Here is a 17,500-nt window from a genome sequence, read left to right on the forward strand (position 1 = left end):
CAGGGGAGTTACAGTAAAAAACATTATTTAGTAGTTACAGTTAATGATGGGAATGTCTGCAAAATGACTAGAAAATAAAATACTGATAATTATTGTTATTTTGGTTATATTTATATCAATACAGTATATATATATATATATATATATATATATATATATATAGGCCTGGGGTGCAGTCAGTGTTCACATTCATCCCAAAGGTTTTCAGTAAGGTTGCGATCTAAACTCTATAGCAGGAGCTCTTCCATTCCAACCCATGGAAAGCAGATCTTCATGCTGGAACAGGTTTAGGTTTCCTAGTTCAAGTGAAGGAAATATTTCATGTTACTGCATTCAAAGACGTCCTGCACAATTTGTATCACCAACTTATGAACAGTTTGGGGAAGAACCACATATGGCTGGAAATGTCAGGTGTCCCAATACTTATAATAAATAGTAATAAATCATTACAAATGTATACTGCACACGTGAAAAGAAATTGCAGTATATAGATTACTGTCTATGTAGTGAATTCTTGGAGCATATAAAAAATTACATATTAAAAGTTAAAATTCTTATGAAATATAAAACCGTGATGATGAACATGTTCGACAACAATTAAACCATTAGGGCTCAGGTTTTACCTTGAGCAAGGCCCATAGCTGCTCAGTTGTATAAATCCCCATAAGCACGCTCCAAAATCTTGTGGAACATCTTCCCAGAGGCGTGAAGGTTATTATAATAACAAGTGAGGATTAAATCTGGAATGAACGCACATACCAATCTTATGCTTTAGTGTCCACAAACCTGTGGCCATAAAGTGTGTATGTACTGTAGGGAAAAATTTTTTAGTTCCAATTAAAAATATCATCATTTCCATGCCCAATACTTATCATTATTTCTGGACTTAATCAATTTTGTGCTCTTTTTTGTTTTCTTCAGCTATTTTCTGCTCCTATCCGAGGTACAGATCGGTGCTGTCACTACTTTTCACGTCACTTTGGATGATACGAGTGTAACTGCTTTACTGAAACCTGCTCCTTAATTATTTCACATGCAATTTATCTCAAATAAAAATCAATGTCGTGCATTTTCAGAGCCGTGGACGTGCATTTTCCTTTAAATCAATGCAGACGACATGAAGGTGACCCTGAAACTCCTTCAGATTTCTCATAACCCGGACGGGAAAAAGAGATTTCAACCTTCATCCGGCTGCAGACTTTTTCACCGCGACATGCTTTTCGATGTCTTTTCCTTTCTAGATTCAAGAAATCCACAAAGGAAATATAGCTTCAGGTTTCATATTAGAAACGTTATTAATTTTTAAAAAATAAACATTTGTATACTTTTGTAAAGCAGCGAAGTCGAAAACCTCGCTTTGTGTTGCTTTGATTGCACACTTTTTCTGTTTCATGTTGTGAAGGGGTTCGTTACTGTCTTGTGTAACCTTCATTCCTTTCACTGTTCATTTTTCTAAAAGAAAAAAAATAACAAAACGAGTGCTAATAATACACTGCTCTGGAGTGGTTTTAAAAATATCTACACTTAAAGGACAAACATTTGTGGACACCTGACTATAAGACTGGTATGTGCTTCTTTTTGAACATTCCACTCCACATTTACTGCCCATTTGCTCTTATAATAAGCTCCACTCTTCTGGGTAGATGTTTCACTAGATTTTTTAGGAGATTTGTAGAGATTCTTTCAGCCACAAGGCTGTTAGTAAAGTCAGGTATTGATGTGCTGTAGGTGAGAAGGTGAGGAGGCCTTAGGGTGCAGTTAACGTTCACATTGATCCCAAAGGTGTTCGATGGGTTTTGAAGCTCAATAACAGGAGATCTTTCACTCCAGCCCATGGAGCCAGCTTAGTGCACAGGAGACTCTGCGAGTGTGTAAAGCTGTTCTTCATACTAAAGCAGATTTTTTTTTTACTGAAAATTAAACAGAACATCTGGACATTTATAGATTTGGTTGATCAAAGTCAATCTTCATACTGTTACATTACCCAGTTTGTCACATAGAAACAGAAGGAACATGAACTTGTCTCTCTACACTTTTTACAGGCACTGTTTTAAAGTGATTACTAAATGTAAAAGTAAAAAAAAGTATGTATGTAAGTAAGTAAGTAAGTATTTCATTCTAATGATAATTTACAGACTTTCACCTAAAAACATTGAACCTTTGTATAAATTTTAGGTTTAAGAATTAATTTCAATGAATTTGATGAAAGAGATTTCCAGTTGCTGAAATAACAAAACCAAACGCTGCGTATATAATTAATGTTGATCATGTTGGTAAACGAAGGTCTACGCTTCACCAGCACATGTCAGCACACCCACATAGCGAAAGGTTAACGTTTGCTAACGTGTTTAACAAACAAAGCACGAAGGCGTTAATTAATATCGCTTGCCTCTAATTAGCCGCTGCGAGGGTCGACAAGGTGACGATTATAAACATGCCGCCTTTTCTGTGCTCTGTGTGTGTGTGTGTGTGTGTGTGTGTGTGTGTGTGTGTGTGTGTGTGTGTGTGTGTGTGTGTGAAAAGAACCCTTGCACCAAACATCATTTAAACCTTTTCCTTGTTTATTTTCTATTTAATTAGAAAGATAGAGATGGAAGGTGGAAGCTCATTGGTTAAGGCAGTGAACTGTGGATCAGAAGGTTGTGAGTTCAAGTCCCAGCATCTACCAAACTACCCCTAGCTAGCCCCCTAACCCTCACCTACTCAGCTGAATTACTAAGATAATTGTAAGTGTCTCTGGATAAGGGCATCTGCCAAACGATATAAATGTAAAACTGTTAATTATCCTCTAAACCTAAGAACCTTCTGCATAATGATCCTGCATTAAAACAGTAATAATGCAATACAAATTCCAGTAAGAAATCCATGTAGAACCCCTGGTTCCAATTCAAGAGTAATTAGGGACCCAATAAATCCTGAAATGCCCATGTAAAAAGAATAGATGGTATAAGATTCGTTTCCTGTTATTTCAAATTTATTTTTGATTATTATGCTGAACCCTTTAAGACCCCCAAACCACAATGTTGTGATCCAGTACCGGGCTGTGATCAAACTCCTACAGGGTCACACAAGTACATTCTGGAGAAACGTCTGTAGATATGATGCTGTATTATTTATTGTGCATGTTGGCCTTTTAAGAGCCAACTTAAATTTACATATGACACTATTTCATTTCCAACAGGTTCAGTTCATTATTCGTACGAGTGTTCAACAAATATCCATCGAACGTTTCGTTAGTGAAGGAGGGAAGAAAAGACCAAGCAATGGTGAGAACTAAGAGAAAGAGAGAGGGAGAGAGAGAGAGAGAGAGAGAGAGAGAGAGAGAGAGAGAGAGAGAGAGAGAGAGAGAGAGATGAGAATAATGATGAGAAAAATGTGAAAAAAGAAAGCAGAAAATATGATGACAGGGATCTAAGATATGGTTTGGTCTCCACGAGCAGTTCACACTTTTCATGCTCCATGTATGTAATTTGTGGAGATACGTTAGATAAAGAATCAGTGAAGCTTCAGAATTTAAATAAAAATTGAAAATAAGCTTTCGGCATTGAGAGACAAACTGTTGGATTATTTTCAGTGGAAATTTTATAATGATTAGAAAATTGTTCTGATCTGACACACACACGCACACACGCACACACACACACACGCACGCACACACACACACATGCGTATACACACACACACACACACACACACACACACACACACACACACACACACACACACACACACACACAAATACCACCAGCTGCTCCATGAGAACCACATGGAGCCAGTAACTATCCAATAAACCTTTAAAAAAGTCTGGAAGTATCGTTATATAAACTCCAAGCTATTGGATATTTTTATATAAGGAATAATCCAGTTGTAGGTGTGAGGTGTTCCAGGATTTTGGTGCATGATGTGAAGGTGAAAACGTTCCAAGGTGAAGCAGAGAGCATGAAAAAGGTGTAAAGTCTCACACATAGTTGTGGCTCGTCACCCTATACAGTACCATGGACAGTTCCCAACATTGGGGCGGTTAAAAGTGTTACTGTATTTTGAAGAGTAAAAGTAACTGAATGAATCAAAAGAACAAATCATTTTTCTTACACATTTTATATACATCTCGTTACATCTCCATTTCTGCTGCTCTAAATCACACGCAAAAAAAAAAGTACTGTCAGAAGACTACATATATTTGAATCACTTCTAAGAAATAGGTATTACAGAATGAGGATGAAATGAGTCTGTGCTGCATCTCCACTAATAATGAAGCTGTTGGAGTTAACTTCTGGTGATGTTTGTCACTCTATTTCTCATTTCAATGTTTTCTTCTCCAGTTTGTCAAATTCATCTTGTTCTTTAATCCCTTTTTTATTTTTTTAAATCACCATATTCACCAAATAAGTTCCTACACATGCAAACTGTAACTGTTGCTGTCTTGAAAAGCCCCTAGTGATCCACATAAACCAGAAGTATGGGTGAAGCCACTGACAGCTGATTTATTAGAAATACTGATTTAATTATTTTTTATTATTTCACAATTATTTACATTTTATGATAAATACATGTGATTGATTTAATTTAATGAAATACATTTATTCAATTAAAATTAAAATAAATTGGATGATTAGAATTCTATTTATATTTTATTTTATTATAAAAAATACTTTAACCAGGTTGTTCAACAAGATTTTGGATGGTGAGAAGATGGATCCTGAGGAATGGAGAAGGAGTGTGCTGGTACTGATCTTTAAGAATAAGGGAGATGTGCAGACCTGCAGTAACTACAGGGGAATAAAGTTGATCAGTCACACCATGAAGTTATGGGAAAGAGTAGTGGAAGCCAGGCTGAGAGAAGAGGTGACCATCTGTGAGCAGCAGTATGGTTTCATGCCGAGGAAGAGCACCACAGACGCTTTAAGGATGTTGATGGAGAAGTATAGAGAAGGTCAGAAGGAGCTGCATTGTGTGTTTGTGGATTTAGAGAAAGCGTACGACAGGGTGGAGAGAGGAGTTGTGGTATTGTATGAGGAAGTCAGCTGTGTGGGAGAAGTATGTGAGGGTGGTGCAGGACATGTATGAGGACAGTGTGACAGCAGTGAAATGTGCAGTAGGAACGACAGACTGGTTCAAGGTAAAGGTTGGATTGCATCAAGGATCGGCTCTAAGCCCACCAGGAAGGAGGAAAAGAGGAAGATCAATGAGGAATTTATGGATGTGGTGAGGGAAGACATGCAGGTAGAGACAGATGATCCGCTGTGGAGACCCCTAATGGGAGTAGCCAAAAGTAGAAGATTTAATTATTTAAATATATTTATTTAAATTTTTATAAACATACTTCCAGCATATTAATATTTTTTAAAAGTTATTTACAATTATAATTAATTACATAAATTAATAAATGTATTTAATTATTAAAATATTTTTCAGGCATACTGCTACTTTTTTGTAATATTAGGAGAATAATCTGATGTCTTTTATTTAAAAACAATTATAACTACTGACCAAATATGGTTATTATTTATGTGATTTTATTATTTAAATGAATTGACAATAAATGGAAGTTTTGCCAGCTGGATGTTGCAAAAGCACATATGAAACTTACGATCAGGTGACCAAAAACTTTTAGCAAAAAAGTGGATCATGGTGACACACAGAGTGACTGGTGATTGTTCTACACTGTTTACACACGTCACAATCTTCTCCTCGCTGCAGGAGACGGAGTCCATGTGCTCGCACCTTTCATCACGACGCCAATCAAACCAAAGTTCGGTGTGCGGAACATTAAAAACACCAAATAATTACATAGATGTAGGCCGAGTCCTTCCAGCGCTGCTGAGTTCTCCACTCTGATTGGCCAGGAAGTGCTATACCAATGTGTCACACAGGTTTATATTAATCTAGTGCTCTAATATGTTATGGTTTCTATAGTAACGGGTCATTCACAGGGAGATGCAGGATAAAAGCAAATATTAAAACTTCTGATCAGTCTGATGTTTATTTAATGTGTGTGGAAGGAGTCTCCAGTTCAAGTGCTTTGTGAAATCTTCAGGGCAACTAGTTTATGATTAAAGCATATGATAAATGCATCAATTATATATACACACAAACTCACACACATCGTGTAAACAAAAGTATTAGTTTTATTGGTGGGTTTTTTTTCAGCCATTGGTGATTCTTCTCCAAACTGTTACCACAAAGTTCGAGGCACACAATTGTGTCAGATGTCTTTGGATGCGGTAGCATCAAATTTTCCCTTCCAGCTTTTCCAGCGTGACAATGCCCCTGTGCACAAATCCAGCTTCATGAAAGATCTCCTGCTATGGGGCTACAACTCTATTAAACATCTTTGGGATGAATAAAAAAGCTGAATGCCATCCAGGCCTTCACACCTTCTCACCTACATCCACACCGCACCTGACTTTACTAACACCCATTCGGCTGAATTAATCTCCACAAGTACATTCCAAAATCTTTCAGAACATCTTTCCAGAAGAGTGGAGATTATTATTTTAGCAAATGGAGCTAAAAATAATTTAAGAATTTTCAGAAGATTTGGAGATGATTCAATTAATTTAAATTATTAAACATATTTATACTTTATATATAATGTTTAATAGTTTAATTCATTTAAATCATCTCCAAATCTTCTGAAATATGTCACTTCAGTAACTCTGACGCTGTCCATCTTTAATAACTTTTTATAGTTCAACTAGTATAACTTTTTTTATTTTAAAACATTTTAAATTTGGATATATATATATATATATATATTGTTTTTTTTTATTATTATTTTTTTTTTTTTTTTAAGGAGTTTCATTGACCGATACGTGTGTGGACACGTATGCATGAAAAAAAAAAAAAAAAACGTATTAGTTACTCCGCTTCATCACACTCTTGCTATTGTTAAATATGTTCCTGTAACTTGGAGAGTTGTACTGAAAACAACTAATAATATCATGTAGCTTCAGTGTAGCAAAATTCCTCAGAATAATTGCTTTAATGTCCAAATGGGTGTTAGAAGTTCATCCTCAGATTGATAAACCAGGCGTTAGTAATGGACAGCGAGAAAAAGAGAGAAAAAGGACAGAAAAACAGAAAAGAGTCTCGTGTCATCTTGAGAGTTCTGTCGAGTTTCACACTCAGAGGGCGTCAGGAGCGAGGTGACGAACACTTCTTGTCCTTAACGGCTTACTGCGCTCCTCCTCGAACTTCTCGCCGAGATGTCAAGCTTGCACCGGGGAGTGATTTCACATGCTTTATAGTGACGTGTCTGAACGAGCCTCAGCGACACGCCGTGCTGAGAAATGGAGCCGAACTAATCATCTAAGCCGTCTTCACCATCGCATTCACCATCAGGACCAGACATTCGGCCGAAACGCATCAGCAGGGGCGCCCCTTAATTCTGAGATTTCTACTGAAAAAACTTCAACCTTAAGAAATCGAGAAATTCAAGGTGCTTTATATAATATTATATAACCCCGGGAGCAATCTCAGCACATGTGGTGCCTTTACTCACCTAAAAATTGTCTAGGATGCCATGTCTTTCTTTATATTTGGTATAAAAACCTCCTCTATAAGGACATTATACATCAGGTAACATCAAGGGCATTCTCGAAACATGTGGTGCGTTCACTCGCCTCCAAATTTCCCACAAACTTTTTGTTTACATTCTGAATGAAACTTTCAGCAATATATAATACAAGGAATTTTTGAAGTTTACATCGCATAAAATCTATGAAATGGATTTTTCTCAAAATTTTGTACCTTTTAATGTAAAAAAAAAAACCTTAATGAGCTCCACTAGAAATTTAATCAAATATTATACAACATCAGGAGCATCTCAGAGCAAATTTTATAAACTCATATCTTATTCAGAATTGACCATGTACCATGGTAAAGAAAAGATCGTCTCAAAAATGTCTCAAAAACATGGGAAAGTCTGGAAAAAACAAGTCTTAAAAATTAAACGGTTTGAGAAACATTTTCCGACTAATGAGATTATTTTACATCAGGTCAGTTAAATGATTGAGTATACATGGTGTATCTTAAAGAGGCAGAGTCTCTCAGAAGTAAATATGGGCAGAGCTTCGCCTTTTTTTTTTACAATTTGAAAAAAATGTTCGACTGTAAATAAAATATGAATTTATAAAATTTGCAAATCATTGCATTCTGTTTTCAATCACATTTTATACAGTGTCCCAACATTTTTGGAATTAAAGTTGTAAATTTGCTGTAAAAACATAATTAATGAGAAATCCAGTAGTTTCGTACAATATTAAAAACCATGAGCGATCTCGGAGAATGTGGTGCATTCACTTGCCTTAAAATTGTCTGTGAAATTAGACTTCGTTTCGAATTCTGCACTTTACACTGTAAAAACATCACTGATGTGAACTACAAGGAATTGTATATGATTTAATCCAATGGCAGAGGCTACACACTCACAAAGACACTTACATTTGTCATAAAACTGTAAATATGACGTTTTTTTCCCATTTTTTCCCTTTGTTCACTTGCCTTAAAATTGGCTAGAATTTGGTTAAAACTGTCTACAAATTAGACCTATTTTCATTGAATTCTGTGTTTTGTATTGTAAAAATTCTAATTAATAAGACATAGAATTAGTTTAATACAATACTGTAAAGTATCAGGAGTGAGCTTATAGCATGTGATGCATTCACTTGGCGTAAAATTGTCTGCAAATGTAATTTTTTTTCATTATATTCAGTGTAAAAACTTCTACAAATACCAGGGGTTCTGTATAAGATATAATATACAACATTAGGGCCGATCTGCAAGCATGAGGTGCGTTCACTCGCCTTCAAATTGTTTGTGAATTAGGACTGTTTCCATTAGATTTTGTGTTTTACGTAGTCAAAAAGTTGTTTAAAATACTGTATATTGTTTTACAATATTATTAAGCATATTATGTGACATCAGGAACAAAATCAGAGCATGTAGTTTGTTGACTTGTCTGCAGATGTCACTTTGTTTCTGTATATTTTATGTAAAACTTCATAAGTGAGAAATGTATTTTCTTTCTGTACATTATATTCTTGCCTTTATTCTATAAACATTTCCCATCTACAAGGTTTATATTTTAGTTTTTTTATATTCAGTGTAAAAACTTCTTCATCGAGTTTCATATAATATCGTAAATTCTTTAAGCGTGTGAGGTGTGTTCACTTGCCTCAAAATTGTCTGTTAGTTTGACTGTTATTTTTTTATATTTTGTGTAAAAAAAAAACTTTCTTGATTAGAAAAACTCATTCAAGGATTTTTGGGAGTTCACTTGCTATAAAAATGCCTGTAAATGATTTTATGCAATCTTGTGCTTTATAATGGAAAAAATCCTCAAGGATGAGATCTAATAGTAGTTTAATATATTGTACAGCATCAAACCCAATTTTAAAGAACATGGTGCGTTCGCTTGTTTTAAAATAGTCTTTTTTTCTTTTTTTTGTGTAAAAAAAAGAAAAAATTTTCTTTGGCAAAAATAGAATCAATAAGAAAGACAAAGAGTTTTTTATAATATATAACATCGCAGACGATCTCAGGGCTTGAGGTGCGTTCACTTGCCTGAAAAATCTCTGTGAATTTGGGTTCAAAATAAATGAGCAGGTACTTCCGAGCCCTGCTTATTTACATTTTTATTCAAACTAAAATGATGGCATCCAGCCAGTCGCAAGGAACATGTAAGGACCCAGAGGTGTCTTGCGTCACACCGCAGTATTTCTATGATGCATCAGGCAGCATGATCGCCGAAGCGTGAGCGGAAAAACAATCCGAGGAAACATTGTTTTTTTTTAGATACTCACCTGTAGCTCCCTGACTCATTTTTTTTTAACTCCCTGTCAAAAATGCCAGTATGTGGTCCAAGCCTTTGCAGCCAAACACACTCTTTTCTCCTCTTCCTCCGCCCCTATCTGAACATTATAAATCTGACTCCTGCATTAAAGCCAGACGTCTCCGTGGCAATCCTGCTGCACTGGGGTTTTTTTTTAAGCAATATCAATTAGCATAAATCCGGCTAACGAACATGCGACCAGACGCTGAGGTCTGGAGACGAAGCAATCGTGACTGTATCAGCCAGTGACTCAGAAATTTGTGTCACTTACTTTCTCCTGGTAGTGAATGTAGGAGGCGGCTTCAGGGCCCAGATACTTCACCAGGCTGCTAACAACGGCATCTCGTCTCTCTTCGGTCTGAAATGAAGCAAGAATAGAGCAGCTTTATTTAATGACAATGACATAAGCTCGTTATGAACTCGTGTGACTGATGACACGGTCAGAGAGAAATGCTTCAATTCAACTCTCCATTCTGATTGGTCAGAAAGCGTCAGTGTAGTGTCTCGAACTGATACCAGATCTTCATGGAGCTGGATTTGTGCACCGGGACATTGTCATGCTGGAACAGGTTTGGATTTCCTGGTTAAGGTGAAGGTAAATTTCATGCCACGATATCCAAACACGCCGTATACTAACGTGTGCCTTTAATTTTGTAGTAACAGTTTGGGGAAGAACCACATAATCAGTCAATCAGTCTGTCTGTCTGTCTGTCTGTCTGTCTGTCTGTCTGTAAAACTATCTATCTACCTGTCTCACTGTCTGTCTAACAGTTTGAAGAAGCATATATGGGTGAAAAGGTTGGGTGTCCAAATACTTTTGTTCAGATAGCATATGTATTTAAAGGTTAAATGATGCTCGAGCTGTGAAATGTGTTTTGACCTCGGTGCTAAAGCCTCAGTAAAATCTTCTCTATTTAATTTCATTTCTAAAGAACTTTTAACAAGGCCATTGTCCCAAAGCAGCTTTACAAAAATAAAGAGGTTATAAATTTGTATGTATTAATTTAGTGCCTATAGGTTTATTCCTAACCCTGACCTCGAGAGGAACCGAACTCAAAAGGGAACCTTTATCATCAACACCGAATGTCTATTCATTACAGTTTATTGTTGAGGTGTTCAGTGATGATCGCTGAAATACCGAACTGTTCATGCAATCTGTGGCCTCAATCAACACCTGGGTGATTATATTCAAACTCTCCACATGATCGCAGATCTGAAACGTAAACACAAGCTGAGAGAGAGAGAAAAAAGAGAGGGAGAATGAGAAGAAGAGAGAGAGAGCTGACAGTGAGGATTAAAAAGCCCCATAAAAATACAAGATACCTGCAAAAGAAAAAAGGGGAAAAAAAGAAAATCACATGGCATGTCCACTCTTTAAAACCCTGCCAGCGCTCACCGGTGAGCGGAATGTTAATTAGCCGCAGTTTGCTAAATAAAAACGGAAGATAAACAAACAGCTCGGGGGCTCGGATGGCGGCGCGCGTCTTTAAAACAACACAATCACGCTGCGGAATCTGAATGAAGGCTCAGGAGGAGATCGCGCTGTGATGCGTCATCGTTTCTGGGCACTATGGTGGCTCTCTGTGGTGTGTGTGTGTGTGTGTGTATGTGTGAGCAATAAGAAACAGATGAAGCAATATCACACTCGGTCAGAACACACGCTGAAGTTTTCTGCTTTGATGATTAATAGAATGAACAGTTTTTGTGAACTTTACTCCATTTTTTTGTTCCACAGAAGTTTTTCCGGGTGTCTGGAGCTAGCGTGTTTAGCTTAGGGCTTCGATGGAAACCAGCATTCTATTAGTGATGAGTCGTTCATGATCGTTTTTCTGAAACTACGAGTTCATTTCCTGAGTCTCCTGACCTGAGACGTTCATTCTTTTCTATTATTGTAATTTAAACCGTAGTTTATCAAGAAATCCTGAAACTGTGCAGCGTCATGCTGAATTCATGACCTACCATTTTGATGATTTTTTGTTTGTGAACGATGACAATGGGACTTTTTTGATTCTGATGGGAATGAGATGTTCATGGACACTTTAGAGAGATGAACTAAGGATTTTAAGAAAAGCACAGTTTTTTGCAAGACATCCAATGTGTTGTGCTGTTTGTACAAATTGTTTTGAGAAATGCAACTGCTGATTCCGAAATATTTGAGATTCGAGAAACGCTCCAAAGCAGCGGAGAAAAACTGTAATAGATCAGTGTGCTGAGAGTAAAATTCGAGTCTTTGCACATAAACTGATTTGATTAAGTAAAGAATCTTGTGATAAAAATGATAATAGGAAAATTACAGTTATAATAAATCAGTTCTTTGAATACTTAAGTACATCTGAAGGCAAAAACTTTTGTACTTTTACTCAAGTGAAAGTTTAAAGGGACACTTTTACTTTTACCGGAGTAAAATTTTAGTGTCTTAATTCTGAGTAGATACTTAAGATACTCATCCAGAAAAACTTTATACTTTCAATTCTTTCTGGTTCTTTTTTTTTAAAACTCTTTTCAGCCCCCATCTAAATCAGTGTTTACGGTGCAGATGTCGAAAATGGAGCAGAGGTGTTATAAAAGGGCAGATTAATTTAACACACTTCACCAAAGAGAACACACATTGAAAGTCACCTCTTCGGGGACGTCTCCTGACACCTGAACACTGCGACTGCATCCATTTTCACCTCATCATGGAAACATGCTTTAAAAGCTCAGAACCATATGAAGCTGCAAACCTCTGGGACGGACCCCAAAATCCCCCTACGCTGTTTATGACACTATTCCATTCCTGTTCTCTCACACCCTCTCTCATTTTATCTCTCTCGCATTTTCACCCTCTCCCCCTCAGTCTCTCACCTCTCGGCTGTTCCAGTAGCAGGCCTGAACCCCGGCGATGAAACCCACCAGCGCCGGGCTCCCGCTGGGACTGCTGGCATCAAAGGTGACCCCGAAAGGGCATTGAATAGAGGGACGTGCCAAGATCTCTCCAGAGTAGCCTTTCTGCTTCCAGAATGCCTGCAAAGAATATAAATTCATTGCTGATATCAAAATAGAAACTATTCTCATTATACACCTGACTTTTCCACCCATATGTGGTTCTCACTGAAGGGTTTGTACATGAAAACCTTTCGAACATTTTGTTGTAGGTTCCATATAAAATCGTGTTTCGAACCCTTGCATACGGAATAACTGTATGTGTGTGAGACAAAAACCAACTTGTGGGAACTATTTATTTTTATATATCTACACTCATAGGGTGCTTTCTGAGATTGTTTGATCATAAAGGATTCTGGGACCTTTCTGACTGGTAAGCACTTTCATGCTGGAAATGTAAAAATTTAAGTCCTTTAAAACTTACTGTAGGGGACTGACTGAAAAAACAGGGCTTCGCTCAGCCTCTGTGCACTGTTAAGAACTTCGCTCAGCCTCTGTCCCACTGATGAGGACTTCTCTCAGCCTCTGTGCCCTGATGAGGACTTCGCTCAGCTTCTGTGCCACTGATGTGGACTTCGCTCAGCCTCTGTGCCCTGATGAGGACTTCACTTAACTTTTGCCTGGGTGAAGATGTCACCCCACCTTCTAGCTTGGTAAAGAATGTTGCTTCCCTCCGTTTTTTACAGAGAGCAGTGTTCCCCTGTTAACTTTGCATGGCCTGCAGCCCCTTGTTTGTGCTTGTTCACTGGTTGGAGAACATCCTATGGCGTTCGCAATGGCACTCACAGGGATCCGCAAAAGGCAGAAAACAACTGCTTGGGCTCTTTCAGGCTCTTTCAGGACAACAACTACATTTCCCACAGACCATTGCACCACTTACCCCCATGTCATGTGGTTGTTTGAGCACCTGATTCACGTTAACTATAATTAGCACACACATGTATATACACAACTAACAGCATTCATTGTCTTATTCCTGTTTCACATTCAGGTTATGGTTTTGTGTTTCTTTTCATATAATTGGTTTAATGTTTTTTTTACAGTTTTTTTTACAGTTTCAGTTGCAGTTTTCCAACCACTTCCTGCTTCATTACATGACAGTTAGATGCAACTTCTCGAAAGATGCATTTTGATTGTTCTCTGCACTGTCCCTTAATATTCTGCTGAAAGTTTTCTCTAGCTTTGGATTGTTAGTGACGTGCCACCAGAGAGAAGGTTCTTAGCAGCCACTCACATAAATGTCCAATTGTGCACAAATCCATGCATTTATAATTATTTCTTCTCATTATCTCTGCCTGTGAATACACAATGTGTGCTGAGTTCATTACATAACCGCGGCCAGCTCTTCCCATTACTCCTCACTTTTCTAAAGAATGGTAAATCCCTTCTGCTTACCTTTACCACAAGCCGACGAGTCTTTAACGTATAACGTTAACGTTCCGAAATCAATTCAGAACACGAGTTCCTTCTCGTTAGCTTCCTTCCTAACGCAGGAAAAAATAAATAACTGATGAGTCATAAATGTGCTAAGCTTCTCTGATAAACACTCGTTTAATCAGACATTAATGGGAAATGACTAATGTAGGGTAAAGAACATTTACAGCCTGTTAAATACTAAACCGGAAAGTCGAGTAAAAATCCAGTCGGAATGAATTTCAGCCTTCAAATACTTCTTACGTCTATATTTATTTATATTTTAATTAAGGGCAGGGTGAAATAATAAAAATATTGTATCATGTGATATTTAAAGGCATTTTTAAAAAAACATAATATTCAACATGATATCTTTTTGAGTTTGCAAAAAGAAAAAAACCTACATTTTCTAAATAGTTAAATAGTTAATTATTTAAAACAAAAATAACTTATGAACAAAATAGAAACAAATTGAAGTTATTAAATTATCAATTATTTATATTTTTATTCGAAATAGATTTTACATTATTTAGATTTATTTATTTTGGCTTTTCCAAATTGTTAGAGGCACACAATTTTATAGGACGTTTCTGGATACAGTAGCATGAAATTTTCCCTTCACTTAAATTAAGAGATCCAAACATGTTCCAGCATCACAATGCTCCTGTGCACAAAGCCAGTTCCATTAAGAGCTGTTTTCAGTTGGTTGGAGTGGAAGATCTCCTGCTGTGGAACTCCAACTCGATTAAACTTTTTTGGGATGAACATGAACACTGACTGCACCCCAGGCCTCCTCACCCTGTCACCTACATCACTACCTGACTTGTGGCAAATAAATCTCCACAAAATCTAGAGGAACATCTTCCCAGAAGAGTGGAGGTTATTCTAAAAGCAAATGGGAACTAAATTTATTTTATATATATATATATATATATATATATATATATATATATATATATATATATATATATATATATATATATATACATTAGGACATGAATATGTCTCTAGTTTACAATTAGTTTCTATTCTGGTTACTCTGTTTGACAATGGATATTAATTTGAATAGTATTTGTAGTGGAAACTATTAGAATGTCAGTGATAGTGAGGGGGTGGTAGGTTTGGTAAGATGTTTTTTATGATATAAAGACGTGTGCATGTGTGCATGTGCGCAAGTGTGTGTGTGTGTGTGTGTGTGTGTGTGTGTGTGTGTGTGTGTGTGTGTGTGTGTGTGTGTGTGTGTGAAAGCCACTGTGCCAGTGAAAACAAGTTGAAAATAGAAATATAGAGAGCGAGACGAAAAGATAAATGAGAAAGACGGAGAGACAGACATTGTTTGATTGATGTCTCAGAGGAAATGGTATAAAAGGCTTAGAGAAGACGGATGTCACTCACTGTAGGATATGTGATGATAAACTTGGTCATGTGACCCACGGGCATGGACTGTGCAAGACGCTGGCGCTCCAAAGGCAAGGCGGGCCGGTACTCGATCAGAGCTGGGAATGACAGGAAGAAGGCGCAGTCAGTGTTTAATATTTTATTCCATTAACGAGTCAGGAAGGAATACAATGCAAGTCATCAAACACAGTGATCTCCTCAATGTTCTCTAGAAACAAGGACCAATCCCATATAGGTGGTGGTGGGGCTTTAAGTTTAAGAGCTGATTGGGAAAATAAAATGGTTGCGGTTGATTGGTAAATGAGAGGGACAATGTCCTCGGAGGACAGTGTGTTGTGTGATGATTTAAACAGGTTTTCCTCGGATGCCAAACTCTTGGTTATAAACTTTATGATCTGTAATCTAAATTTATATCATATTCATAAATAAATGTTCTGGATGAAAGAGAGACAAAGAAAGAAACAGAAAAAACAGAGACAGGCAGAGGAATAGTAAGAGAGATGATGAGTAAAAGAAACTGCAAGAAATAAAGAGGAAGAGAAAGGAAGATGTGAGAAATACATAACAAGAGAGAGAAAAAGGGACAGAAATGGACAGAATAAGAAAGAAAAAGAGAAATATAGAGAGAGACAGGGAAAGAGAAACCCTGAGAAGAACAGGGAAAGGAAGACAGAGAGAGGGACCATTAATGACAGAAAGAACAAAAAAACAGAGAAAAAGTAAAAAGGGCACAGAGAGAAGAACAAATAAGCCTAAGAAGGAAAGAGAGAAAAAACACATATAGGGAAAGCAAGACAGAAAAAGAGAGCTCCTGAGAAGGAAAGAGAAAGGAAGAGATGCAAAGAGAGAGGCAGAGAAAAAAGAGAGACAAGCCCCTCACAAACTGCACCCCCTACAGGGGAAGCACAGAGAGAGCTGCACACTCATACACACCTGCCACCAGGTGAGGGACAGTGTGTGACTATGTTACTTAGTGTATGTAACACAATCACACACACACACACACACTATAAACTACGTACTTATTCAAACTATTCTTCTTTTTTTAACTCCATAGTTTTTATTATTTCGTTCTTATTATTATTATTATTATTATCATCATTATTATTATTATTATTATTATTATAGATTATTGTTATCTCTAACTGACTTATTTCTGGTGTTATGTGCCTCTATGTTTTATGCTTTGGCAATACAAATGTCCATATTTGTCATGCCAATAAAGCAACCTTTGAGTCTTGAGAAAGAGAGGAAAGAAAAGAGAAATAAAGAGATAGGGATAAAGTGAAGGAGAAGGAGTTAGAGAGAGAAAGAGATGAGTAAAAAAAAAAGGGAAACAAACAGGAAAGTGAAACAGTGAAAGGACACAGATGGAGTGACACGATGGAGATTCAGTAGAGAGAAAGAGAAAAAAGAGAGAGAGAGAGAGAGAGAGAGAGAGAGAGAGAGAGAGAGAGAGAGAGAGAGAGAGAGAGAGAGGGACAGATGCGGTATGAGCTGCAGGATGAGGACATCGAGGCGTACAGTGTGTGTATGAGAGAGAAATGTCTCGCAGCACTCTGATCAGCTTGTCTTATCGATCTGAGTGCTGCACTCTTTCATAATACAGCACTCTGCTAAATTGGATGCAATGCCTCAGTGCCTGGCTCTCTGTGAAACGACCAATCTGGAAAAGTGTGTGTGTGTGTGTGTGTGTGTGTGTGTGTGTGTGTGTGTTGATTTAACAGAGTGTGTGTGATTTAACACTGCTATGCCATAATTAAGGCGTAATCCATTTAGCCCAGAGTGATGCCATCCAATATGCTTATGCTCGACTCGGACCGTGCATCGGGGAAACACCTGCAGGCCCCCACTGACCCACGCCGGACCTCATTACCCAGCATGCACCACTTTCAACACCTGGCACAGTTCATTCTCTCCCTGCATGGGATT

The 17,500-nt window shown here is 37.3% G+C and overlaps 2 protein-coding genes across 2 annotated transcripts in view; one reads left to right on the forward strand and one right to left on the reverse strand.

Moving 5' to 3' along the window:
* lrrtm4l1 (leucine rich repeat transmembrane neuronal 4 like 1) overlaps positions 1 to 17,500 on the forward strand; it is a 90,689-nt gene that overhangs the window by 70,732 nt on the left and 2,457 nt on the right. The window lies entirely within an intron of this gene.
* Positions 1 to 17,500, reverse strand: part of LOC310741175 (putative flavin-containing monoamine oxidase A) — a 57,466-nt gene that overhangs the window by 6,375 nt on the left and 33,591 nt on the right. Inside the window, exons 9-11 of the mRNA XM_083568781.1 lie at positions 15,566 to 15,666; positions 12,680 to 12,838; positions 10,107 to 10,193 (exon numbers count right to left, since the gene is read on the reverse strand). Coding sequence (XP_083424907.1) covers positions 10,107 to 10,193; positions 12,680 to 12,838; positions 15,566 to 15,666 — 347 coding nt within the window. The remainder of the gene's footprint in view (positions 1 to 10,106; positions 10,194 to 12,679; positions 12,839 to 15,565; positions 15,667 to 17,500) is intronic.

This window comes from Silurus aristotelis, assembly GCF_946808225.1.
Source record: "Silurus aristotelis genome assembly, chromosome: 18".
Lineage (NCBI taxonomy): Eukaryota > Metazoa > Chordata > Actinopteri > Siluriformes > Siluridae > Silurus > Silurus aristotelis.